Raw genomic sequence first — 26,115 nt, 5'->3', positions numbered from 1 at the left:
GTGATTTGCACAAATGTATTTTTAGAAACAGTAAAATGATAAATCCTCCTCTTACAAAGCTTCGTGAGGATTTAAAAGAGATTACATGGTTGATTAAATTCACAAAATATAAAGTCAAATGCTTCCTAACAAATAGCAGCCTGCTCGTATACATATGTTCTGCACAAGCCAATTTATGTTTGTGGTTTTCTTTTTAATAAGGAAAAATAAAACAATGATGTTGCTTTTCCAATGACAGCCATATCAGAAATCGCTTAGCTAATTACCAATTCGGGAACAGGAATGTTCACATCTACTGAGTGAAAGTGTTGTCAACTCACTCTTAAGGACAGTGCCGGTTCTCGCTAAGTTTATTAATTTTGACAATTAATAGCAATAATAGAAAATAAACACCACTGTTCAATTTAGAGTTTTACAAAAGTGCACGGAGGAAAGTCGTCAGTGAAATGCTCCTACTCTGGGGGAAGTGCGGCGGGTTGTCGTTGACGTCGGTCAGCGTGATGTTCACGGTGGTGGTCCCCGACAGCCCTCCCATCTGGCCGCCCATGTCCTTGGCCTGGATCACCACTTGGTACTGCTCCCTGTTTTCTCGGTCCATGTTGATCAAAGCTGTCTTGATGATACCTACGGATGGGAAATTCAGAAGTGGAAAGGAATCTGTTAAAAATATTTTATGGGATCATTTGTTTATGCAAACAGATTATCACCCACCATATGCATAATACTACACTGAGGTCACGGGTGACATAAAAATGATTGTAAGTAACCTTTATACTAAAGGAAATTAAAAGCACGTGGAAAGACAGGTATTCAGAGGATGCTGGGTTAAGTATAACATTTAACTTAAAAAAGAAGGCATCTACAATACAAGGAGAATAAGTCAAATCCTACAGTAGAGACTGTTAAGTGGTATAAATATTAAGTGCTATAAGATGACACAGAAAAAATGTAACCTGGCATGTAGCACAGCAGTATACTACTGAAGCTGCTTGATATATTTAGGTATATTCTGAGGAAATTGTCACGAAAGCCACGTACATGAACAGACTCAGATTTCACTTTGCGGCTGGCTAATTGCTCAGCAAATATCCCACCAATTATGAGTGTTCCGGGGATTTTTCTAAACCACAAAACTATGGTTTTAAAAAAACACAGCATCAGTCCTCTCAAAACCCTCATCTTGTATGATCCAAGAGAATTTAAGTTTTCCTAAAGCTGATGTGAACATTAGTTCAACTGGTCCCAGCAGGGACCAACATTCTTAAGTTAGGTGAAGTTTATCTCTGTTGTTAGGTAGTTATAAAATAACGAGGCGGAAGAACTTCTGAAAGCTTGCCTAATCTCTAGGTAGGCTTTGTGCTTACATAACAACATTCTTTTAAAAATCACTGGAGAAGGCTTTATAATCCTTTCCCGTAGCACATTCCAGTGCCGAACCACTATGAAGCTGAAAATATCATTTTCTAAAAATATTTCCTAATGAGACTACCTGAGACACAAGAGGTCAGGTTTACTCCTACAGTCCTGACTTCGGTGGAAGTGTAGCTGCTTTCTGTTCTCCAAATAACAGTGTTTATTGAAATACCTTAGCCTTTTGTTCTTTAAGTTGAATAATTCTCATTTTTTCCATCTTCATTGTTTTTAAATTCAGCATTTTTCTTTCTCCTTGGGCTTCTTTCCAAGTTTATTGCCCCTTTTAACACATCAATTTCCAAACAGTCATAGTCACCCAAGAAGGTTTTGGTTTCTATTAAAAATAATGGATGCTTGAAAAATGTTTAAAAGGAACTTGTCTCCTATTATGATAACACATGTAAATGTAGAATTTAATAGACAGTACAAATGATATTTACTAAAATAATTCATCATAAGATAGTATGCTGTTTTGTGGAGAAAGGGCAGAAAAATGGGATGCTGAAAAACGGATTAAATTAAGGCAATCCATTTGATTAGAACTGGCCCAGTCTAGATAGTGCAAATGATGGGTGACGACCGACAATGCCCAATCTTAGTGGCTTCATAGAACTCAAGCTTATTGTTCGCTCATGCTCTGGCCAGGCCAGCAGAACACTATACTCATCCCAACAGTCCGAGTTCTGGACTGCAGATGCCTCTTAGCATTGGTTCCCCCCAGGGCCACTGGGGCACGGGGGAGGGAATGTGGTGGGTTGTAAATCAGGTCTGAAGGTTCCCCTTGGCGATAACTCACATCGCTGTCACATTTCATTGGCCCAGATAAGTCATATGGCTACATGTAGCTTCAGAGCGTGGTAGAGAAATGCAAACCTATCAAATAACTAGACAGAGAAGAACTGGAATAGTTGTAAACAGCCAAAATGGGTATGAGAAGGGATTGGTCTTTTAGCTTTCTCCCAAGTTGGAAGGAAAAAAAAATAAAGCAATGTATACTTTTTCTGAATATATCATATATAAAAATGGTAAAAGATCCATTGTCAAACTTCTTGATTAAAATGATCTGGATATTATGTTTATAAATATATCACTGGTATTTAGCAGACAAATCTAGAAAAGTTCGATCACATTGACTGTTTTTATTAAAAACTAGGTTAGCTCAGCTGAACATGCCAATTACAGACTATAAAAAGAAGACCAAAAAGGAATTCCAACCTGTTTCTGATTCAACCGAAAAGTAGGGCTGCCCCTGCAGGATGCTGTAGACAACCTTAGCACTGTTCCCGTACGTTGGATCGTCAGCATCAGTTGCATTGACTTGGACAACAAATGTGCCTGCAATGACGAACATGAATTGAAAGTATATTAAGGGCCCATTACATATCCTAGATAAGCACGCATAAAGAGAAAGCATGATTTCATTTTTGTATGAAACCGTCGTGGTACGGGAGTGGGGAAATTCAATGTTATGCCAGGCTGAAGAGCCTTGGACTGTAGCTCTGAAGGAATGTGAACGCCATTTAGAAATACTGCAAGGGTTAGGTTAAAAAGAAACATGGGAGGGATTATGATGTTGGGGGGAACTGGTTTCCCTCCACCTCTAAGGGTGGGGTATCACTGGATTCTTGCTATGGTGCTTCTTTTAAGCTATCCAAGCCCAAGTCAATCTGAATCCCGCATTATTACTTTGTCCCCGGGGATTAGTGTAGGGGTTGTCCAATCAGGGGCCCACTCATGATTTTGCTGGAGATTGAAGGAGTATCATAGGTGCTCCTTCTCCTGGACTGTAATGTGCTGAGGAGGAGCCTGCAAACGCAGCAGCTACTTAGTGACCCGGGAGTTGGCAGCCCGAGAACAAAGCTGAATAGGACAGGGAGTTAAGGAGGAAATAGCTAGAATCCCAACCAAACCATGTCTAAAGCCCACTTCATTTCTGGACTTAAGTAATGTGACCAATAAGCCCTTGTATTATTTGAACATGTTTGAACTGGGTTTTCTGTTACTGGCAAACAAAAGCATCCTTAGTGATCAACTTACCTGATAATTCTAAGAGATTGGAAGCCCTTGTACCTTAAAAGGGATAGTTTGGGATTAAGTAAAGAATTAATCGAAATAGTAGAAGATACATATCTGCAACCTATAATACCAAAAAATGACTGCAATTAAATATGTCAAGAAAACTATGATGTTTTATATCAGTACTCTTATTTTACAGACCTAACAACCTTTGAGCTATCCTAACCTCCCGTAAAATTACATGCAAATTTTTAGGTATATGCTTGCATATATACTTCACCGCAGAGAAGTTTTATAGATTTCATCTTATTTTCAAAGGGGTCTGTGACTTCCCTTCCAAAAGGGTAAGATCCTCTGATTAAGATGATTTATGGCTTAGTTTTGGTATTCTTTTTTTGGTATTCTTATTAGATAAATAGTAAGCATACTGCCAAGTTTTCCTGTCCATGAACAGGACAGGGAAGTAACATTCAGAGAAGACTAGAATTTTTCCATCGCTGTGGTAATCTCTAACCAATACACGTATTGAGCAAATGTCACTGTGTCGCACTGTGTTGAGGTGGGATGCCCTGGGGCAGCACGCTGGTGCATGAGATAGAGCATGAACCCTTTCAGTTTACTGGGGCACTTGGGGAGGACCAGAGTAGCCCATGACTCGAGAGTGAAGGCTAATAGTAGAAGCCAACAGACACCTTCTCATTTCGCATGAATACACAAGTTAATTGCTTTTAGAATATGATTGTCTGGAAGTTTCGAGAACCTGTTGGTTGCTAGATATTGTACTGGGGGCTCTGCTCCTGTTCTCTTCTTTCGTCTTCATGGTAACGCTTAGAGGTTGACATGCATTATCTATTTTTTACCGATATGGAACTGGAGGATCTGGGAAATCGCGCCATCTACCCGCTGCCACGCTGCTGCTTATTTATAGAGATAACTTCAGACGCAGGGCCGTTTGACAGCAAAGTTCATTTATACCACCCTGCTGTTGTATCTTTATGTGATTTCTTTATATTAGAGTAATGACATACTAGTTTATGGTAGTAATGAATATCAGGGTAACCATGCCTGTGTGCAAGTCAGGAAAAGGACTCCCTTTCCCAAAACATGTGTCTGTCAGCTACCCCCAAATATCTGCATGGCGTATTTAATTCTACAATGGCTTAACAAGTCAATGGCACCCCTGCTAGTTGTACGGTGACAACTTGTACGTCTGGTTACGGTTGTCCTGGGTGATGCTGATGACAAGACTGTTGCTTATTAATTCTTCCTGTCTTTTACCACCCAGGGGAGAAACATCGTTCCTAACAAATCTTCCTCTTAAAAGAATTCTAATGCTCCTTTTCGTCTGGTGACAATCTGTGATTTTTTAAACAAAATAAAGTAGCTTCAAGTAATGAGATGAGCAACGACGTTGTGAGAAAAATTTACATGTTTTATAATTGTTTCCGTAGATTAAATATTTTCAAAGTCTTGGAACTGTGAATTGAAACAGCTCTGATATGTGACTCAGAATTACAGAAACATTTTTATTATGTAATTTAGCCCTTCTGAATTTGACACTAAGCGAGAATTAAAATAACCCTTACGTGAGTAGTTGAGTATTTGTCATCATTGCCCATGAAGTATAGTAATATGGCTAAGAGTGATGTCAGGGCTCTTTCTCTAAGTTGTAGTTCTGTTTACCTTCTCCCAGTCTAAGCAAATTAAGTGCCCCCATTTTAACTTTAAAATTGGTAGGGCTGCACACAAAATATTAATTTATCATATTTATGTCAGGAAAGTCTCTTAATTTCCACCAGTTAGTAAAGGATATACCCCCTAGACACCTACTGCATATTTATATGGATTAAAAAACAGTTTTCTTTGAGTCCCTTCTTCAAATATAGTTACTTAAAGCAGCAGTCGTGCCTCTTTAGTCTGGACTGTAAACCTAGGCTTTCGTTTTCCCCGGGGAGAATCTTACTTGGAGCCTAATGCCCACGTGGGTAAAGAGCCCTGGAGGAGGCTGGCTGCTGTTACCCCACTCAAGACACAGGACGGGAATTGGGAGTGGGAGAAGGAGGAGAGGGGATGGGTGCTCCTTCCTGTTCCTTCGCTCACCCTGCCACTTTTCATACCCTCATGTTTAGAGGAAATGTCATTTTCTTAAAAGCAATAATCAAACGAGACTAGAATAATGTTAGGATACATGAGGTGCTTACAAAAACGACCTAACTCGACGGAAATGTGATACTTCCAGAATGCAGCGTGCATATTCGTTCAACTGAGTAAAGTTCACCCAGGGTCTTTAGTGAGTGGGTGCACTAGAGCAGAAACAGCCCACGGGCGGAGCCTCAACTCACTCACCGACATCGGACATTTCGGGGACCGTGGCCGTGTAAACCTCCTTGGTGAATATCGGCTCGTTGTCGTTGATGTCATGGATCTTGATGATGAATTCCGACTCGGGTTCCACAGGTATCCCTGTCCTTCTGTTTACAGCTTGTGCCCGGAGGGAGTAAACAGGTTTTTTTTCCCTGTCCAGCCGCCTGGTGGCCTGTATGTCCCCTGTGTTTTCATTGATAATGAAGAGATCTCCTGCTCCATCTCCTGAAAGGATATATTTAAGTGATCCATCTCCTCTATCCATGTCTGAATGTAACTAGTGTAGAAAAAAAAATTACAGAAAGTAAATGTCAAACATGTGATCCTAAACTGTTTATCTTTACTATGAATGCTTTCATTCAATCCTGTCTAAGGGGTGCGTTTTTTCCTTTCGCTACTACTTAAATCCTGAAATACCATTCATTAATGAGCATGTTTCCTTATAATCATAGAAACTTCCAGAATTGCAACAGATCTTGGACAAAATTTAATCATTATTTTGAATGATGGAAAACTAAAAGCCGGAGCAATCACAAAATGCCCAAGGTCGTATTGGACTGTTTGGAATGAAACTATTTTCACTACAGCTTTTAGATTCTACTAACACAATCTCCCTCACTCTATGTACACAGGCACACTTGAGAAGCAGTATATTACTGAGAGAAGGATTTTGGTTTTTAAATCAGACAGACCCGAGTAGATTCTGCCTCTATACTGAATTTAGGGAAGCTAGTAAATCTCTCTCAGTCTAATATGATGGAGCTTATAATCTATTTTCTACATAGGTATGGAATTTATGTAGTTATTTATGAATCAGTGAATGAAATTCAACTCAAAGCATCTAAAATACATCGTAAGGGCCACTATGGACTTTGCCTTGAAAAGCACCTGACGAGATCATTTACAAGGTCACTTGAAATAAGAATATTTCACGCTTAGAGTTTAGTTTTACATGGGAAAGAAAGGAGCTTCTAAAAAGTAGAACCACTCTAAGGTTGACTATTCTGCCTGAGAAACGAGTGGGTTACTGCTCCTGAAGGTAAGCCGGCAGGGCTGTCCTGGGATTAACCAGCAGTGCAGTGGGTGCGGGTAAAGGCTGAAGAGTGTGAAGACACCACTGAGGCGGGAGAGGATGGTTGGAACTTGGAAAGGAGCCCATGATGCCTATCCCAGAGATTAGCTCCAAAGTGTTGACTTCCTGCTATTTCTCATGCTCCCTTTTCCCCCGCTTCAAGCAAAAGTTGAGGCAGCATCTTATAGGTCTTCCGTAGCTCATAGGTTTTCTAATCTAACCCTATTTACAAGATTTTAACAAGTGCTTTTGATTGAGGAGACCTGTTTTCAAACCCCACTTGTAAACGTCAGCTGCATACTGACGAGTACTTTCAGTGGGAAGGCTGCTAATTGCTCTCCGATTGCAGCTCTGTCTGAACAGACAGAGGTCATGTTACCACAGTTACGGCGACAGTGGCAACAGGGAAACCAACTCTGTGCCCTCCTGATTAACGCGGTTTGGCGTGCTCAGAGCAGTGTCTGGAAACACACTGGAAAATAGAATTCCAGGGTGATAAGGGGATTTTTAAAAATAATGCAACCCTGCCTTTCTGAACGCGTATCATACGGAATATCATTTATACAAAATGCTGATGCAAAAGGGCCCCGTGGCCCAAGAAGTTTGGGAAATACTTCATATTCCGCCTCTTTCTGGGAGTCATTCAGTGTCCATTAACATAGGAAAGACTGTGAATACCTACAGTTCAAAATGGTACTTGACTTAATTTAACTTAGCTTTTCTGAACTCTCTGATGTAAAGAACCCTCTTTGGGTGTGATCCGTATTGATATTCCCCCAAAACACAGTTTGGGAGACGTGAGCTGCCCGAATCCATCAGCGCAGAGTCCAGAGAGCTGAAGTCCCAGTTTGCGCAGCGTTTCCCAGACCACACAGCTCCACGTGAACACGCCAGAGGAGGAGAATGTGAGTGCGAGAAGAGGCCTCACAGACCGTTTGGTGCAACCTCCCGGGTTTGGGAGATGGGAAGCTGTGCCCAAGGCCACCCAGCTAACACTGGTTAATAGCAGGGTGTGAGGGAGATAATTTTATTCATACAATTAGTAGCCTTGAAAGCAATTTGACAGAAATAATGGAAGATAAATGCGAACGGGGAGGAAATTGCTTAGAAGTGAGACAAACGCAGTAAGAAATGTAAAGCAAGGGTACTCCGTGATTTGCGTAATGCGATATGCTAAGGACACGTGGAAAGCATGATTGCACAGAAAGAGCCACTGGGGAAAGTTTAACTCTCTGCCGTCAAATTGGAATGACTGAAGAGAGCTCTTAAAAAGCCGTTTCATTAACTCATGAGCAACAAAACCGGCCTCACTGCCCGTTCCCTCTCAGCTCTGGGGCGGCGATGCTTAGCATCCTGGCACCAGGCAGGGGCCCTGCAGCCGGAAGAAGTACTGGTCCAGCTCCTTCTTTTTCCTCCCCAAATGCAGGGTCACAGCAGCGTCAATTAAGTGCCCTGTGCCAAGTTCCTGATTAGTAAAACCCAGATAATAGGAGCTACAGGACAAGGATGTCTTGAGGATCTAAGTAGAGCCTATATAGAAATACTACAGTAATGGCTACCTAAACATGTGGTAAAAACATGTATGCTTTTATATGTGTTTTATAAATTACACAGCTCCTTCCTTATTTAAAATATTGTTACTATTATTAACTCTTAGTTCCTAATGAGTGTGTTTATGCTCTTTTTTTTGACTTTGAGAACTTTGTTGTAAGGACTTTGAAAACCCAATCTTGCAAACACACGCTATCTCTAAGGTGAAATCTTGCTATGAAAAGCCAGTATTCTTCTCCCAGGTGGCAATTGCTGTTTTTCTCCCCCATGTGATTTATTATATTCCGTGTTCCACTAGATTATAAACTCCCCTTGGCCCGTTCTTTCCTCACTCTCAATATGTAATGGTTGCACACTTAGTAGGTGAATACCACATCTGGTCACAAGATTTATTCAGGTAAAAGTCATCAGAAACTAATTTTTAGCTGTCAGGAGAGACCATTTCGATGACTTACAGAACAAAAACCTGCTACTTACGGAAAGGCAGCGGAGAGACCAACTAAGTGGGTGAACAGGGATTGCTCTGCCGATCCCAATTCTGATTTATCAATATTTAAAAACTAGTGGGAAAATGCACCTCTTCCCTCAGGCATTGTATGGTAATAACACCATTTAACCTCACCCCCTCCAAGTGCAGGGCGGTGGCTGATGGAGAGCAGGGCAGCAGCGGCCTCCAGAAGCTTTCTTGAAGTTCTTCTCCCATTTTCCTCTACTTCCCTTGAGCTGCCCGCCCCCCCCCCCCCCCCCCCCCCAACCCAGGGCCAGTTCTTTTCTCTTTTCTTTCTTGGGGAAAGACATAAGCCATCAGTGCTGGTGAAAGGCGTGGTGACAAGCAGACATTAGGGGTTTATTGAGCACTTAGATTTTAATTGGATTTTTTCCTTTGTGATGTCATTTATCACGGCCACTGTAAAAGGCAGAAGTTAAACAACAACAAATAAAAGGTTGTAGGTTGCTGGAGGCATGTTTTTACTAATTTCAGTTTAATGTGCCGGTTCCATTAAGTTTAATCATCTGGTTCACTTTTAACGATTCACCGTCAAGTAAAAATTACCAGCTCCCCTCAGAAAGTCACATCTCATCTGACTCTGGCAGGATTTTTACTACTGTACCTACGGCATTTTGCTCTGGAAGAAGCTCTTGGTCTTTCTGTTGATTAATGATTACTCTCTTTTAAGTGCAGCACCATGACAAGTGAATACAGCGTCCCGGGTTGTGGACATGGCTGGTGTCTTCTTCCCTGCTACTGTGCCAACTTTCAACTTGATTTTGACCCCAGTTCCGAGGTAGAACCCTAGCTGTACGGATTTTTAGTGGTTTATGGAATTCCCGATTGCTGCCCCATTCCTCTCATTACTCATCGCTGGGTCACTATGAGTCAGTAGCCAAGCTGAATCTTCTAATCTGTGTTTAGACGGAAAACAGAATCTACCTAAAAACTGCACAGGGCACGCGCAGGGAAGCACCTACAACACCCTGAAGGGGGCTCAGGGAAGGGTTAGGTGATTTCTTTTCTTTTCTTTTTTTTAACAATCATTTATTACTAATATCTGCTGTACATAATGATATGTACTATACTTTTTAAAGTTTTTTATTGATTATGCTATTACAGTTTTTCCAGTTTCTCCCCCTTCATCCATGCCCCCCTTCCACCCTGCCTCCCCAACCCTCCAGCATTCCACCCCCCCCTTAGTTCATGTCTGTGGGTTGTACATATAAGTTCTTTGAGTCCTCTGTTTCCTATACCATTTTTTATCTTTCCCCATCTATTTTATGCCTACTAATTATGCTTCTTCTTCCCTGTACCTTTTCCCCCTATTTCTCCCTTCCCCCTCCCCTCTGAACTCTTTCTGTGTGATGTCCATTTCTCTGATTCTGTTCCTAGTCTGGTTGTTTGCTTAGCTTTTGTTTTCATTGTTTTTCTTTTCTTTTAGGTTCATTTGTTAATAGTTGTGAGTTTGTTGTCATTTTACTGTTCATATTTTTTATCTTCCTTTTCTTAGATAAGTCCCTTTAACATTTCATGTAATAAGGGCTTGGTGATATTTTCTGAAATAAAAATTGGATTGTGGGTAATATGCGCATAGAGTGTAATGCAAGAGTAATTGTGGCTCTTTAAGAAATGTAATGTTTTCCAATCTGAAATGTCAAAGGACCATCAGAGAACAGCCGTGGTGAAAAGATGTTATTTGGCTGGGATTCAGGTGGGTAACTTGGAGTTACAGCAGAGAGAGCAAGAATACCTTTGTGTGAAATAGCTTGAGTATTATTTTAAATTAGGAAAATAAGTCCATGATCAAGTTGAGGCACATTGAGGCTTAACTGAATTCAGTATATATGTATATACATATGTGCGTGTATACATACATCTCTCTACATAATGCATGTATACATAATGCTAATAAGTATATCTAATGTTGCGAAGGGCTCGTCGGGTAGAGTTATGACTGGAAGGATTTCAACCTAGCTAGAAGTCTATCGCAGGGATTATAAGTAGATTCTGTTTTAAAGTTTGGGGTTAGGCAAATAAAAATATTTTTCAACCACCTTGTATAGTATGTATTTTCATATGCTATCTTTGATGTTAGTGATTTAGCATGAATTAACTAATTTAAATCTGATGATTATTTTACGCATCAAAATACTGATGGCATCATATTATTGTGGCAGGTTGCTGGAACAAGTTAGAAAAGCAAATTCTCAGGCCCCACCCACTTACAGAATCAGAAGCTCGGTGGGTGCTGACCAGTCTGTGTTTTAAGGAACCCTCTGGGTTATTCTGATGAGTGCTACAGTTTGAGAACCATGGCCTTAACCAACACGATCTTTGGTGAAAACGAAGTTGGACAAGGGGAAGAAGTGGGTGTGTATTCATGCTATGTACTAAGTTGTGTAACCTTGGGGAACTTAGTTAACCTCCCTAAGTCTCAGTTCCCTCACCTACATGAAAAGAATAATAATGATACTCAGTTTGCAGGTGCATTGCTCTAAAAATTAGTAAAATATGTATGTAAAATGCTTAAAAGAAGGACTAGTTTAGGGAAACATACTTCAATAGATTATTCTTTCATCATAAACTTGAAGTATTCAGAAGGTAGATTTTGAAGGTGGAAAGATTTGTGTTTGAATTCTGACTTTCCTGTTAATCAAATAATTAATTAAATCATCTTAGTTTTCATTCTGTCATCTATAAGATAGAATTCAGAATAGTTAACTTTGCCAGCTATTCCTAATTTACTTGTCCCGTAGAAGTTGGTAATCTTGCCCTGGCTGGTGTGGCTCAGTGGATTGAGCTCCAGCTTGTGAGTCAAAGGGTTGCCAGTTTGATTCCCAGTCAGGGCACATGCCTGGGTTGTGGGCCAGGTTCCCAATAGAGGACACGTGAGAGGCAACCACATATTGATGTTTCTCTCCCTCTCTTTCTCCTTACCTTTCCCTCCCTCTAATAATAAATAAATAAAATCTTTAAAAAAAAGTTGGTAACCTTGAGGCCTGTGTCTTAGGTCCTTGTCTTTCCTCATTTCACATACTCTCCTTACATGAGGTCATCTACCTATTTTCACGTGTTCCCCTATTCGCTATGTGTCATCGATGCCCAAACCTACACACAACTTCAGGGCAGCCCATTTTCTTGAGATCCAGAGGCAAGGCTACAATTGATTCCCAGGCAAGCCTCTTTGACATCTTACTCTCAGTACTTCCCAACTGATCCCATTACTTCCTCTCCAAAACCTGTTCCCCTGTTACACGTCCCATCTCTGTAAAGGCCATCAGAGGCATCCTAGACCCTCCCCTCTGCCTCCATCACCACATTCCTCAGGCCACCAACTGCTGTCAATTCTACCTCTTACATCTTACTTGTCTCTGTCTGCACTGGTGTCTCCTTGGTCCGAGCCATCTCCATTGCTCATTCACCTATTGAACTGAGGCCCTCCAAACACACCCTCAGTCCTGCTTCCTTTCAATTCATTTTTCCTTCTGTAGCTAGACCAGCCCAGCAACAACAACAATGACAACGACAACAGTAACAGCACTCTGAAGATGGTACTCTCTTCTAATTAAATCCTTCAGTGTCTTCTCTTCACGCTTGGGTTAAAGTCCCCACCCCCACTCCTGAACATGGCACCCAAAGTCTGCCACAGTTACTGCTCTTCTCTTTAGTCCCTCAGCCACCATTCTTCCTTGCTGCCCTCTGGCCTTCGTACTCTATGCACTGCCATTTCTTGATGATACATCAGTCTCTTTCATATCTGGGCCTCCCTGCATATGGTCTCCTTGGCGTAAGGTCCTTTTGACCATCTTCACCTGATCAATCCAAGTTCACACAGTGGGTCAGTGTAGTCCCTCACTCCTCAGGCAAGACTTCCCTAAACTGCTGGTTTGGGTTAGATTCTCCAGCTACGCACTCTCAACTTATCCCCCGCTTAGCCATCAGTAAATTCTGTTTGTTCTTCCTAAATAACTTGTTTCCCAGCTGTTTTCATGTTTCAGTCAGCAAACAGCTAGATTGCAACTTTTACCAAGGAAGCTGTCTGGTTCACGTCTGCATTCTCAGCACCTAACACTCTGGCCATATGATAGATCCTTGATAATTAATGACTACCAACAATTAATGAATAAGTGTTGTAAAGAAAAAAAGGGATAAAATACTAATTATCAATGAGGTTTCTGGTACACAGAAGGCAATCAATACATCTTAGCGTCCTCCGTTCCCTTTCTCACTTGATTTTAGGATAATTCTAAAATGTATCAAGACTATATGTTCCTGAAGTTGCCAGAAAATTTAGCAATTGTTACCTAAAATTAGGCACATAGTCTAATCTAAGCAATCTGAAGGAGGAATACAAGTTATTATCTCAGATCTAAAATTTTTTCATAACCAATTAAACCTCATTATAACTATGTCACTTGTATTTGCTAAAAAAAGCGAGGAAGTTGTAAGCATACTGAGGACACTGACCATTAGAATTACACCAGGCATTGGGGTAGAAGTTATCTGGTAAGGGTGAAGAAGTCACAAGGTTTTACTGAACCGTATTTCAGGTATCATCCTGTTGTAGAAAGTAATGAGTAATGAATAGAAAAGGCTCCATTTTATGGACACATTGTTCCCCAATAAACATAACTTAACTGTCAACCAAGACCATTTTAAAACACTTATTGGCCCGAAGAGCTACATAAGGCAATGAATAAAAAACAATACTTGTCCTCTACAATTTGGGCTTATAAATACTCGTATGTGAAAAATACAGAATAAATGTGGAAATTAGACAATCGAGCACTTTGGTTAGGTATCAGGAGTAAAAAGGCAAATGAAAAGATGGAGAATAGCACAGAAGGAACTTGAAAGTTGGAGGAGGTGGAGTCAGGGAATGTTCGGTCTGAGATGATTTAGGAAGACTTCTTGGAGATGTTTAGATTTACTGATGGGAGAAGAATGACTGAGCAGCCAGTGTGCGTGCATGGCATGGTTTCAATGCTCAGCGTGGGGGAAAATCCGGGGAAACCTTGAGCAGGTGTGTGGGGTGATAAAAGCAATAATGTCGGCTGAAATAGAAGCACTCTCCCCCTGCGGTCACGGGATCCCCTATTTTCTCACACTGCACTCAGATGTAGAAGGGAAGACGAGCCTTCCTTCTTCTTTAAAATAGCTTATCCCTGAAGTTCTAATCCCACTGAGTATTAGGAACTCTGTATTAGGTTGAATATCAAGTGAATAATCTAGTGCAATCCAATAAAGTCTGCCTGATTCAAGAATATAGCCTCTTTAGGTAACTCTTTTAAATAAATCCTAGTCTTTCCCGTTTCTCCCCTTTCCCCTGATCCAGTGCAAGATGACATCTGCATGTACGAACAAGAGAGAGCCACGTGGCCTGAACCAGAGGGAAATCTGGAGGCTCTTGGAACCAAGGGCAGTCCTCGTCCTGCCCCCTGGCCTGCTGGTCTCTAGACAAGATCTCTCATCCACCACTTCCCTCAGTGGCACCTGTGCTTTGGGCAGGTGGGACCGTGATTTCAGCTCCTGAGGGTCCAAGGTGACTAGCTCTATCCTGCCTTCCCCACCGCCATCACAGAGGCCCTGGCTGTGACTCCTTCGTTGCACTTGGCACGTGGTTGTAGCTACAGAGTCGCTTTGTCCTCCGTAGATACCATTTATAGGACCATCCATCTCTTTCTTGCCCTGGAGAAGCTTTGGAGACTCCTGGTACCTAAAATGGGCTTCTCTCTCACTACATGATTGCCCCCAAAGGGAAAAGAGAAACACCACTCTGCTTTTACCTGTACCCATACACTTGCACCTGCTCCCCGGCTCCCTACAAGGACCTTCAATACACAGTCTCGGGCAGTAAAAATGACTTCAGATACACACAGGATTGTACTTGTTTATGCATTTAATAGCCAGAACTATGAAATCCCTCCCATGGCTTCAGAAATACCGCTCCCCCTCGCCCCACACACACATGAGTTTTGGTGGGAGGAACTGCTGATTCCCATTCTGAGCAGGCAGCTGGGCTGGAAGCCTGACCTGCAGCTCTGAGCCCAGCACCCATACTTTCTGGTGGTGACATGTGTAAATGACATTAGTCAGTTTTATTCTGGTTCGCTAGGCCCATGTTTTAAGAAATTACATTACATTACATTACATTTCTCTTAAAGAGAAATTACATTTCTCCATGTTGATACATTAAATGGGCTCTAAAAAGATCAGGAAAATTTCTTTTTTTTTCTTTTTTTTATTTTTAAATATATTTTATTGATTATACCATTACAGTTGTTCTATTCCCCCCCTTCAATCCCTTCCACCCACACCCTCCCTCCCCCACCATTCTTCCCCCCTTAGTTTATAACCACGTGAAATATAGATTCTTTGGATTTATAAGTTCTTTGGATTCTATATTTCCCCCACTATTCTCGTCCTCCCCCCTATCTATTTTCTACCTACCATCTATGCTATTTTCTGTGCCTTCTCCCCTCTTCTCCCCCTCCCACCCCCCTGTTTCTAACCCTCCATGTGTTCTTCATTTCTATGGTTCCACTCCTGATCTAGCTGTCTTCTTGGTTTGCTTTTGTTTTAGGTGTGGTTGTTAATAACTGTGTGTTTTCTGTCCTTTCACTGTTCATATTTTTCATCTTCTTTTTCTTATATAAGTCCCTTTAGCATTTCATATAATAAGGGCTTGGTGATGATGAACTCCTTGAACTTGACCTTATCTGAGAAGCACTTTATCTGTCCTTCCATTCTAAATGAAAGTTTTGCTGGATAAAGCAATCTTGGCTGTAGGTCTTTGGATTTCATGACTTGGAATACTTCTTTCCAGCCCCTTCTTGCCTGTAAGGTCTCTTTTGAGAAATCCGCTGACAGTCTGATGGGTACTCCTTTGTAGGTGACTGTCCCCTTATCCCTTGCTGCTTCTAGGATTCTCTCCTTCATTTTAGTCTTGGCTAATGTAATTATGATGTGCCTTGGTGTGTTCCTTCTTGGGTCCAACTTCTTTGGCACTCTCTGAGCTTCCTGGATTTCCTGGAAGTCTATTTCCTTTGCCAGACTGGGGAAGTTCTCCTTTATTATTTGTTCAAATAAGTTTTCCACTCGTGGCTGTTTCTTTCCCCCTTCTGGTACCCCTATAATCCGGATGTTGGAACGTTTAAAGATGTCCTGGAGGTTCCTAAGCCTCTCCTCATTTTTTTGAATTCTCATTTCTTCATTCCTTTCTGGTGGGATGTTTTGTTCTTCCTTCTGGTCCATTCCATTGATTTGAGTCCCAGTTTCCTTTCCATCACTATTGGTTTCCTGTGCATCTCCCTTCATTTCAATTAGTTTAGCCTTCATATGTTCCTCTAATTTGTGACTATGTTCCTCTAATTTGTGACTATAATCTACCAGTTCTGTGAGCATCCTGATAAATAGTGTCTTGAATTGTGCTTCTGAGAGGCTGGCAATTTCTCGGTCGCTTAGAGTTATTGGCTCTGGGACTTTGAGTTCTTCTTGCGCCATCTTTTGGGCTGTTCGTGCCTGTTCCATAGCAGGATCAGAGCCCTAAAGTGTTCACTAGAACAGGGCAACTAAGTCGCTGGGTTGTGACGCTGTATGTGGGGGCAGGGTCAAAGAGGGACTATGGCCCTCACCGGTGCCGCAGTTGCTGCCGTCACCTGGCCCACGTGTTTCGTCCCACTGCACGCGAGTGTGCCACCGCCGTCAGCCCTCGCCCCCTGGGGCCTGCGTGGTCTGTCTCACTGTGCGCGAATATGCGCCCGCGGTCTGGCCCGCACCCCAACTGGTTCCCGTCTGCCTGCGCGCCTGGGTCAGGGGCCCTGTCCTGCCCGACCCTGCTCGCTGCTGGCTCCGCCCCTCTTACCGTCCCCGTTGAACGGTTAGATGTAGTCGGACTTCCCTATAATTCAATTTTCTGTCTTTTGGTTGTGTCTTTGTTTCTCCAAACCTTTGTTGTATTCAAACTTGGTTGTGGGAGAAGGCACAGTGTTTCCACCTATGCCTCCATCTTGGTGGAAGTCCAGATCAGGAAAATTTCTTTCTCTGGCAAAGCCTAGGCTTGGGCTATCTCCATACCCTATGATTTCTTTCTGTTTACACCATGTTGCCTCATGTAATGGCCTGAAAAAATTATTTTCTTCTATACAACATAGATTTTATAACAGAGGAAATATTTTATCATTAAAGTGTTCTTTTATATTATTCATAATTTGGCAATTGGTCTGGCTGGGATTTGGAAAAATAATAATAGCAGGCATTTATTAAGAACATACTATGGGCTAGAAAATATGCTGAATTTATCACAGGGATTATATAATTTGATACTCATCATGAATCTCTTCCTATCCCTCCTTAGCTGATGGGGAAACTGAGGCAAAATAAAAGTTAAGTAACTTCTCAGCATCGTTCAACAGGAGCCTCATCTGCTCAACAGGGGCAGAATTGGAGTTCAGGCAGTTTGACGTCATGGTCTAGTCTGTTAATCACAACAAATATTTTCTCTGGATGTTTACATTCAGTTTAGTGAAGAGTCATCAGAAGCTCAATCTGTACCAAACAGTATTTTAAGTGTTGAGTTACAGGCATCTAACAAATATTTTTTAACCTCTGCACCAGTGACATTTTGGGCCGCATAACTTTTGTAGTGGTACCGGTCCTGTTTACCAATGTTCTTGGCCCGTTTGCTAGACACCTGCAGCACCTTTTAAATTCTGACAACCCCAAATCTCTCCATACATTGCCAAAGGTCCTCTGGAGGGATAGAACTGCCTCCACTAAGAACCACTGATAAATTATCTATCTATCTATCTATCTATCTATCTATCTATCATCTATCTACTGTGTTTCCTCCTCCCACCCTATTTCTCACTGTGCACCTTGTAACTTTTCAAATTCATTCAAATAGTAACAGAAAGGGGTCTGAATCTGCAGAGATAACACATAACCCACTTGATTCAATCTTTTTTCTTTTGTTGGATTTAATAACCAACAAGAAAGACTTCGTGTTATGCAGAGGAGAATTTTTGACAAAGTGCTGAGAGTGAAAAAATTTTCAATGTAAACTCAGGAAAATTTTATTAATTTCCTGGACATTTATCTTTTATAACCAATACCTCGAATTTAACATCAAAAGTACCAAAGTAACTATTAAATGAATAAAACTTGAGTGCTATAGTAGTTGCAGGAGGCAGGATAATGGCCCTCCCAACAATGTCCATGTACTGCTTCCCAGAAGCAGGGACTGTGCTACCTTACATGGCAAAAGGGACTGTACAGGTGTGATTAAGGTAAAGATTCGGAGGCCAGGAGACTAATCTGGATTATTCAGGTGAGCCCACATAATCACCAGGGTCCTTATTGGGGAAAGAGGCGGGGAGTCAGAGAAGGACGTGTGCAATGAAGCAGAGAGACTGAGTTGAACATGATACATGCCGGTTTTGAAGATGGAGGAAGGAGCCAGGGACCAAGGGACGGAAAGGGATCCCCCTGGAGTTTCCAGAGGGACACGCTGCAGACACCTGGGTTTAGCTCACTGAAACCTGTTTTAAACTTTTGACTTCCAAAACTGCAAGATCATAAATTTGTGCTGTTTTAAGCCATTAGGTTTGTGTAGCTTGTTTCAATGGAAATAGAAAACTAAGACATTATTTCCTTATCTGTGGAATTCAAGGTGAACTGAGACTGTATGTGGCCCTCCAAGAACCCAGCAAAAGAGGGAAGAAAACCAACCTTGGTGACACGATGTATCAGGTCCTGTTATATGAAGGCTCCCTCCAGGAGCCACCCTGAGGTCAGGGAGGTGAAGTAACCTACTCAAAGTCAAGGGCAGAGCCCGGAAGCATAACAGGATCTGCCTGACTCTGAAGTCTGTGCTCGTTCACAGGAGCACATACTGCCAAACAACACTTCCTGCCACGATTACAAAAGTATCTGGATTCACTGTATTTACGATCTTAGGCCCTGGGCTCAGTTATTTGTAAATTCCATCGGCATAAACGATACAAACGGTAATAGATGTCGTTGTTCATTTGGGATTTATCAATTAAACAAATGCCTTTTGGTCTATTCACTGCATGAAGTTAGTTCCCCCCAAAAGCATTGTTTAATGCCCTGTGCTTGGCTCTGGAAGTCCAAGGTCTTCAGCCGACTGAGACATTAGTCTCAGCTTTGCTTAGTCTCACATTTTCATTTTCAAAATGCCAGTGGTAAATCAAGTTGAGAGCCGGCCAAAAATTGATTTAGAAAGGCATTGTAACTCACCAGTTTTAATCCTGCTGCTCTTTGCCTTAGAGTGCAGTCTCCGCAATGACTGATAAATCTAAGGCCAGAGACACACAGGCACACACGCAGACTCCTCCCGCCCCCGCCCTTCTTCTCCCTCTGTCTCTGACACTACGCTTTGAAAGAAAATGTTAACGGATAAATGCAGACACTTGAGACATGATGCATCAAACAACAGAAACTTAAAGAAGTAATATTTCTCACTAGCTAATGGACTTTGCCCAAAATGTGTTTTCCTTCAAAGGCAAAAATCATATTGCATTCAATAATCTTATGTTGCCTCTTACTTAGGATTTGGACAGTTAAAGCTACATCTTTATAAAACAAGTAGTTTCCTTGAAGGAGAGACTATTTCTTGTTCAAATTCATAACTCTCAAGCACCTCGTGTGTGCTCAGTAAATGATGATTAAATTGAATTCTGTAACCTACTCATACAGTCAAGGAAATAATGGTGAGCAATTCTAGGAGGCAGATTATGAGCTCATTTATTCGTTTTTCTTGCTTCGGAACCAGTTTATAAATTCTTAAATGCTTGGAACAGCTCCCTTTTTTTAAAAAAAATGATTTTTGCTTTACAGGAACTAACTGTGACCCACTCAGTGAAGAGCAGTTTGTAAGATCCCAGTGGCTACACCGGGCATGTGTCTCCCAGTGATGTCAGCGTCGTGAACTTGAGTGCTCCAGCTCCTAAGCATTTATACTGTCATCTCGTTGGCCCACCACGTCTGAAATACTCTCTGCTACTTTGATATCTTCCCGGTGTGGGAGAAGCGGAGAGTGTCAGATCTAAGCACATCGGAAAAGCGGGACGCCAGCCCCAGCCAGCACTCTGCTGGCAATGGCTCTGGGGTCCCTGAACCCCTCTGGGGTCTGCCTCCTCAAGAGGGGGAGTGCTTACGCAGACCCCTGGAAGAGCCCCTGCACCCGTGAGAGCGCTTCCTGACTGCAGGGACTGGTAAAATGTGAGAACATGGTACCAGTGCCCCTTAATAATCACACCACACAGTTTTGGCCATGGAACTCTGCTGAAAACAATCTGCTTCCAGGGGACGGTTTTCCTAGTGTCTGGTTTTCCGGTCTGTGCCCCTCCATTCTGAACCCTCCCCTTCGTTAGAAGTTGCCTGATGGTCGGTGTCACGCGAAGATTCTGGCTGCCTCGTTATCCTTTGAAAACTTAAGTAGGTGAAATGCACACGGTCGGGAAGGAGATAGAACTGAATGAAGGACTGCCACTCGAGTTTGCCCACGTCACCTCATCTTTTTAAATTTAATTTTAAAACTATATTTCCCTTCAAGAGGTAGGTGGAATGATAATCACCAAGATTATAGCTGTAACACAGTGTCCCCTGTTTTAGTCTTTTTTATGTATACACAGAGTTGGGAGGACGGGTCGAGCCCTCAAGACACAAATAGGATAAGAGAGAAATTTCTGGTAATCCATTCTGCCTTACTTGATTTCTACTTTTTAATTGAAAAAAACTTTTACTTGGAAATAACCTCAAATAGAGAAGATGCAAAAAAAATGCTTTACTTGATTTCTAGAGGGAATGCCCTCCTCCTAGAAGGTATGTACCCTCACTGGGAAAAAAAAGATGACACATCAGGCTATAGATTAAGTGATGAAATGAGCCAGATTCCTATGCTTCCCAACTTATGAAAAAGAAAACAAGGAAAGTATGCTGTGGCTTTGCAGAGCCACATTTTAAAGCGGAATTTTCTTCACATCTCCTCTATCGCGTTTCTTTTCTGAATTGTACTTGTCATTAGTAGAAAGAACTAAGATTAGATTATTCTCCAGAGATGATTATTTTTCCCATGAGAACTAAAAAATATGTTGATTGGAAGAATATATAGCTGGTAAAAAAAGAATTAGTCATTATATAGAATTGTTGTCTTTGTATTATCATCACATTTGTCTCTATAGTTGATGATTTGTGAGTCATTGGCATCTTTGTCCTCAGGTCTTAAATGATTTCTCCTTTACTGGATTGTCTGTACTATGTACCTCCTTAGGAATTAAAAAAAAAGAAATTTGTTTTTTATTGGATAACTCTGTTTTTTTCTCATTTTGTTTCGAACTTTCTTCTACTGAGACCCTAAATAATGTCTGATTTTCATTTGTAAAAGTCTTAAAGGCACCAATTTTTATGATATGATATTACTCGCTATATATTTTCTTTTTATCTTTCTTGTAAGTTCATGCACATACTTGTACAACTGTGTTGTCTGCAGTTTCTCTGGTTTGCAATAAGGAAGCTTGCATTTTTTCCTCCTGTATCATAAATATTTGTGTCACTTTGAGGAGAAAATTTCAGAGGTAGTTTCCATGGACTTTCATAATAAATTTGGTTTACTATCTAATATATCCTTGAACTTCAAAGGCTAGATTTTCAGTCGTCAATGGCACAAATCACCATCAGTGATATCCATAGCAAACCATTCACATCAATAAACTGGGAGGCAGTTTTTAGACAGTCCAGCAGATTTTCATCTTTTGTGGTCCCTCACTGCAGCTTAGTTAAGCAGTATTTGGCTGTTTCCAATGTGTAACATCTGTGCTAGGCACCTTGAAGGATATAGAGTTGAGCAAGATCTGTAGTCAAGGATCCTGCAGAGTTAACAAAGGAATAAGCATTCGAAGGTATAAATTTAATATCTAAAGTACTAACTGAAAACCAGCCCTGGGATCCCATATAAAACACTACTCAATTATTGAAGGTCAAAATTCAACCTTAAACAAGGAATTCATTATTTTGTTCTAAAAGGTGAAGCATTTGGGGTGATTAAACTATTAGGTCAAGAGTAGTTTTTCCACAATAAAACTTTGACTTAATAACATAAGGAGAGCATAATATTATTCCAACTTAATTATGATAATTCCAACTTAAAATATTAGTATACCTGAGGTATCAATACTATAGTCCCTTTTTAAATTGCTGGATGCATTAAACTTTTTAGAAAAAAATACCTAACCAGACTCTTAACATTTCCCAGCATCTTAAATAATATAAACTCCAGATTGTGGTGTAAACTGATGTTTTTAAGTGAAATAAATGCTAAATAGCCTTAACAGGAGGACTTAGAAAAGTTCGATTCATCAAATAAGGTGATGGCACTGTGCATTTTATTTTCTGTTTGGGATAACAAGGTTCATATTATTATATATACTCAGCCTTCTGAACTGCAGTTGAGTAATCATATTTGCAGATGTTTTAGCACCATCTTCTGACTCACAATACTTGACCTTCCGAGGGAGGCAGGCCATCAGTGGGCTATTGTGGGCACCTTCGGTTCTTCCTTGCCTTCCTCTTTTCTGTTCTCCCAAGGTGCACTGGATCCTGGTACCCCTTTCTGCTTTGTACTGGTCTTCCTTTCCACCTGACTCGTGAGCGTGATATGCCAGGCCCTGTTCCAGATGCTTCCTGTGTATTAACTTATTTAATCCTCACCTCAATAACCTATTACTCCCCTCATTTAGCAGCCGAAGAACTGGAGGGCAGAGAGAGGTTTAATAACTTGCTCAGCATAGCCAGGTAGTCGCGGTGTAGCTGGGGCTCGACCTAGTGAGGCTGCCTATGCTATTAACTTTACACTCTCTGGTGAGTGATTGCTGAATGAATGAAAAGCATTTTCTCTCCAAATCTATTTGGAAATGCCATAGCTGAGGTAACTTCAATTGCCTTCTTAACGCCAATCTCTGTTCCCTCTAGTCAGCTTTAAATCCCACATCCAGAGTGAGATTTCAAGCTTTTTGTTAATGCCTTTATTACTGCCCTCAGGTCTTCTGAAGTACACCAATTCACCTGAAATATTTATTCATATATTTCACACATGTATACATTTTCATCTTTTAAAATGTCTCTCTTTTCCTGTATACATGCATTCTTTGTGAATGGCAAACTGTGAGAAGCTATAAATGCTTTTTTCCCAGTGAAATCCTTTGGCATGCTGCTTTTCTTCTTATTCCAGGTTGCATAATTTCAAATTTGATGCTTAATATTGACCTTTGATAATACTTATTACCGTTACTCATTTATCAATCATGGTAGCAAGAAAAAACCCCCTTTTTTCTCTTCTGGGGAATTCTGTACTTTCCCTCCGCCCCTTCTTCTGCTCCCTACGGATAGGTTTGGAGGCAGTCCTGATACACCTGCTAATTAGGATTACATTACATTGTCATCTTAATAACTGACTACGTGAAAGCTTAGGGGAAGGCGGAGTTAGCAGCAGCCGCCTACGTCTGCACAGAGAGATGCCTTCTAGACTTTCCAGCGACACATGAAGACCTAAACATAGTCTCTAAATTTGATGAAGGTCATCAAAGGTCATCCCCTTGAAGGTTACCCCTATCAAAAAAAACCTACTCATTTTTGGTAAAAGAAGGTAGAGCATTAGGAAGATATGTTTAATTTTGACTAGAGAGGGATGGACCTCTAACAGTTAAATTTATAATTCTGGGTTCAATATATACCCGCCCTGTCATATTTAAAATAATGTTCTAACGATGTCATTCATATCAATGGAAATGAAAAAGATTGTGGTTTAAGAACCTATTTGTCAGGGATTTTTATCTAATTTTTGAAATAAAACTTAGTCAAAAATTACAAGGAAGGATTTTGATTTTAAAAGAAATATAAACTAGATGTTCGCATTCCGGGTATTTAGGCTTGCTTCTCTGGTGGACCCATAATATGACAACAAATGAAGAACTCTGGTGCCGATCAGGCACCGCGTGGTTTAATAATGGCACAGAGAAGTTGAGGCAGCCGGTGGAGAACTACTTCAGGATGTCTGTGGGCTAGATTCTGGGGGACTCAGTATGATGAGCACCCAGACTCTCCATAACCTCCCAACAACCTCTAACTCTGTTTGACCCACAGAGTGTGGAGGTAAAATAGCTCAGTGGGAACCAGAAGAACCTGAACCCTTAGGTCTGTTTTATTCGCTTTCATCCTCCATATTGTTGAACAAATTGGAGTACAAGCAGAAGGCTATGGGATTCCACAGGCGCAATGACTCAGGAGTGGGAGGGTCTGGATTGCGCCCGCGTTGGCTTCCTGTACTTCACTCTGTGTGGCCCGGGCAGCTGGAAGTTGCCTTTGGGTTTATGACTGAGGTCAGATGTTCTCTTTTGCTCTTCACATGAGCAACTGTGCAGAGAGGGGAGTTTACGACTCAGAGAATTGCTGTTAAATGGGACATTGTCTTAGCGTCAAATAGCAAATGGAAGTTTTTGTCATTAAGCAAGTGAAATTAGGTGGCTGATAGCAGAAACAAAATGAGGATTACTGCCAATATTGGCAGTTGGGAAGTTACTTCTCGAGACATTTTTAAAAAGTACATTCAACAAGCAAGTGAAGGCACATTCTCTAAAATAGACTAACAGTTGAAATATAAAAATGTTAAATGGCTGAGCATGAAATTTAAATGATGAAGAAGAAAGATGTGCCCAAGGCACTTGTCCTGACGTAGGGAAGGAAGATTGTTGCAGGTCACTGAACCAGAACAGAGGTTTACAGAAGGTTATCGAGAGAAATAAAAAGAAAAGACACTTTTTCATCATGACCCAAAAGACCACCAAGCGCATATCTAATTTTAAAATACTCACATGTACCTATTTTGAATATCTCTGATGTATTCTGGAAATTAAAATCAAGAAAAAATAAAAGGAAGGCACAAAATATTCATGCAAATGAATTTTTGTAGCTCTTTAAAAGTAGTATTGAAAAAAATTCTTTTTCTCTCTACTCTTGGGTTTCACAGAGCAGGTTCTCAGTAGGTACACGCGATACTGAGTTGAATCCAATTGTTGAACACCAAAGCGTGTTCCGGGTCTGTGTTTTCATTTGTGCTCTGTGAAGCAGTGGGGGTATGTGAGGGGGGTAAAAAGGACAATTACAAGGTCAGACAGAGGCCAGCTGCCAGGCCCCAGCAGTGTGAGACATTGTGTAAAAACACTGACTACTCTGAGCCCTGGTTTACTCATCTATAAAACAGGGGTCCAACTAACCTGCGGGCCTTCAGGTTGCTGTGAGGGTCCAATGAGGTAACTCGTTTGAGGCACTCACAGAGTGTCAGGAACAAAGTAACCCTCCGCAGGTGTTAGCTCTGACGATGCTTTAATCTGATGCGCTGTAGTTTGAAGTGGTGGGTTAAATGAGTCTCTGAATCACCCACCACATTAGCACCAGGAGGTCTCTACTCTTAAGTTTATGCTCTTTTCAGAAATAAAAAAATTAGGAATATAACAAAGGAATTCTTTAATGACGGCATCTTTTAAATGGTCTTTCAGAATCTATAAAATATTGCTTTATATTTACTGATTTGGGGTCATGTAATTACAGGCACAAATAATTGTTCGTGTCTAATTTTAATGGTGTATCTAGCTGACCACTTTTATTTTTATAGGCCATTAAAACATGACTGTCTAATTATCCTAAAAATAGTGGCTTCATTGAATTGGAGAAATGTTCATTTCAAAGACTCAAGAGAAAGCCGTATTAAGAAGGCCTGTACATTAGAATTTCACATGGAACCTAGATTTTTTTCATGGTGTTTAAAAAAGCACAGTGTGTCAGTTTGGGGGAAAGCTCCACCAGAGAAAACCATCACCAACTTCCAAAAAGCTAGCATCAGAAAATATCTAGGAAAATATACAAGTTTATCAAATTCCATAAAAACAAATCTCCTGGTATGCTACTAAAAATAGAAGCCTCTTGAATGCTTCTAACGAAGATTAGTTCTGTGGACACATTGTCGGGAAGGAGGGGATGAAGAACGTTGTGAAGGTTAAAGTGGAGGTAACAGGAAATTACGCTTTGCTGGGGTCTGTTTGGTGACAATATGTGACTCTTTTGCCTAAAATTGTGCATAGTTCTGAGGTCTTGCAATCTATTTATCTTTGTATTAATGAATGCCTGTGCT

The 26,115-nt window shown here is 41.1% G+C and overlaps 1 protein-coding gene across 4 annotated transcripts in view; it reads right to left on the bottom strand.

The window, feature by feature from the left end:
* Positions 1-26,115, bottom strand: part of CDH6 (cadherin 6) — a 129,375-nt gene that overhangs the window by 23,928 nt on the left and 79,332 nt on the right. For all 4 annotated transcript variants that reach the window (XR_005068938.1, XM_037063109.1, XM_037063111.1 and 1 more), the window contains exons 3-5: positions 5,776-6,070; positions 2,629-2,748; positions 457-624 (exon numbers count right to left, since the gene is read on the bottom strand). Coding sequence is in view for 3 of the 4 variants with exons in the window: in XM_037063109.1 (XP_036919004.1) it covers positions 457-624; positions 2,629-2,748; positions 5,776-6,070 (583 nt within the window). In the remaining variant the exon portion in view is untranslated. The remainder of the gene's footprint in view (positions 1-456; positions 625-2,628; positions 2,749-5,775; positions 6,071-26,115) is intronic.

The sequence above is a fragment of the Sturnira hondurensis genome, unplaced genomic scaffold (genome assembly GCF_014824575.4).
Source record: "Sturnira hondurensis isolate 20B ecotype Veracruz unplaced genomic scaffold, ASM1482457v3 Scaffold0014384, whole genome shotgun sequence".
Classification (NCBI taxonomy): Eukaryota; Metazoa; Chordata; class Mammalia; order Chiroptera; family Phyllostomidae; genus Sturnira; species Sturnira hondurensis.
Note: the sequence above shows the minus strand (reverse complement) of the source record. Positions and strands in the feature narration are given on the sequence as shown.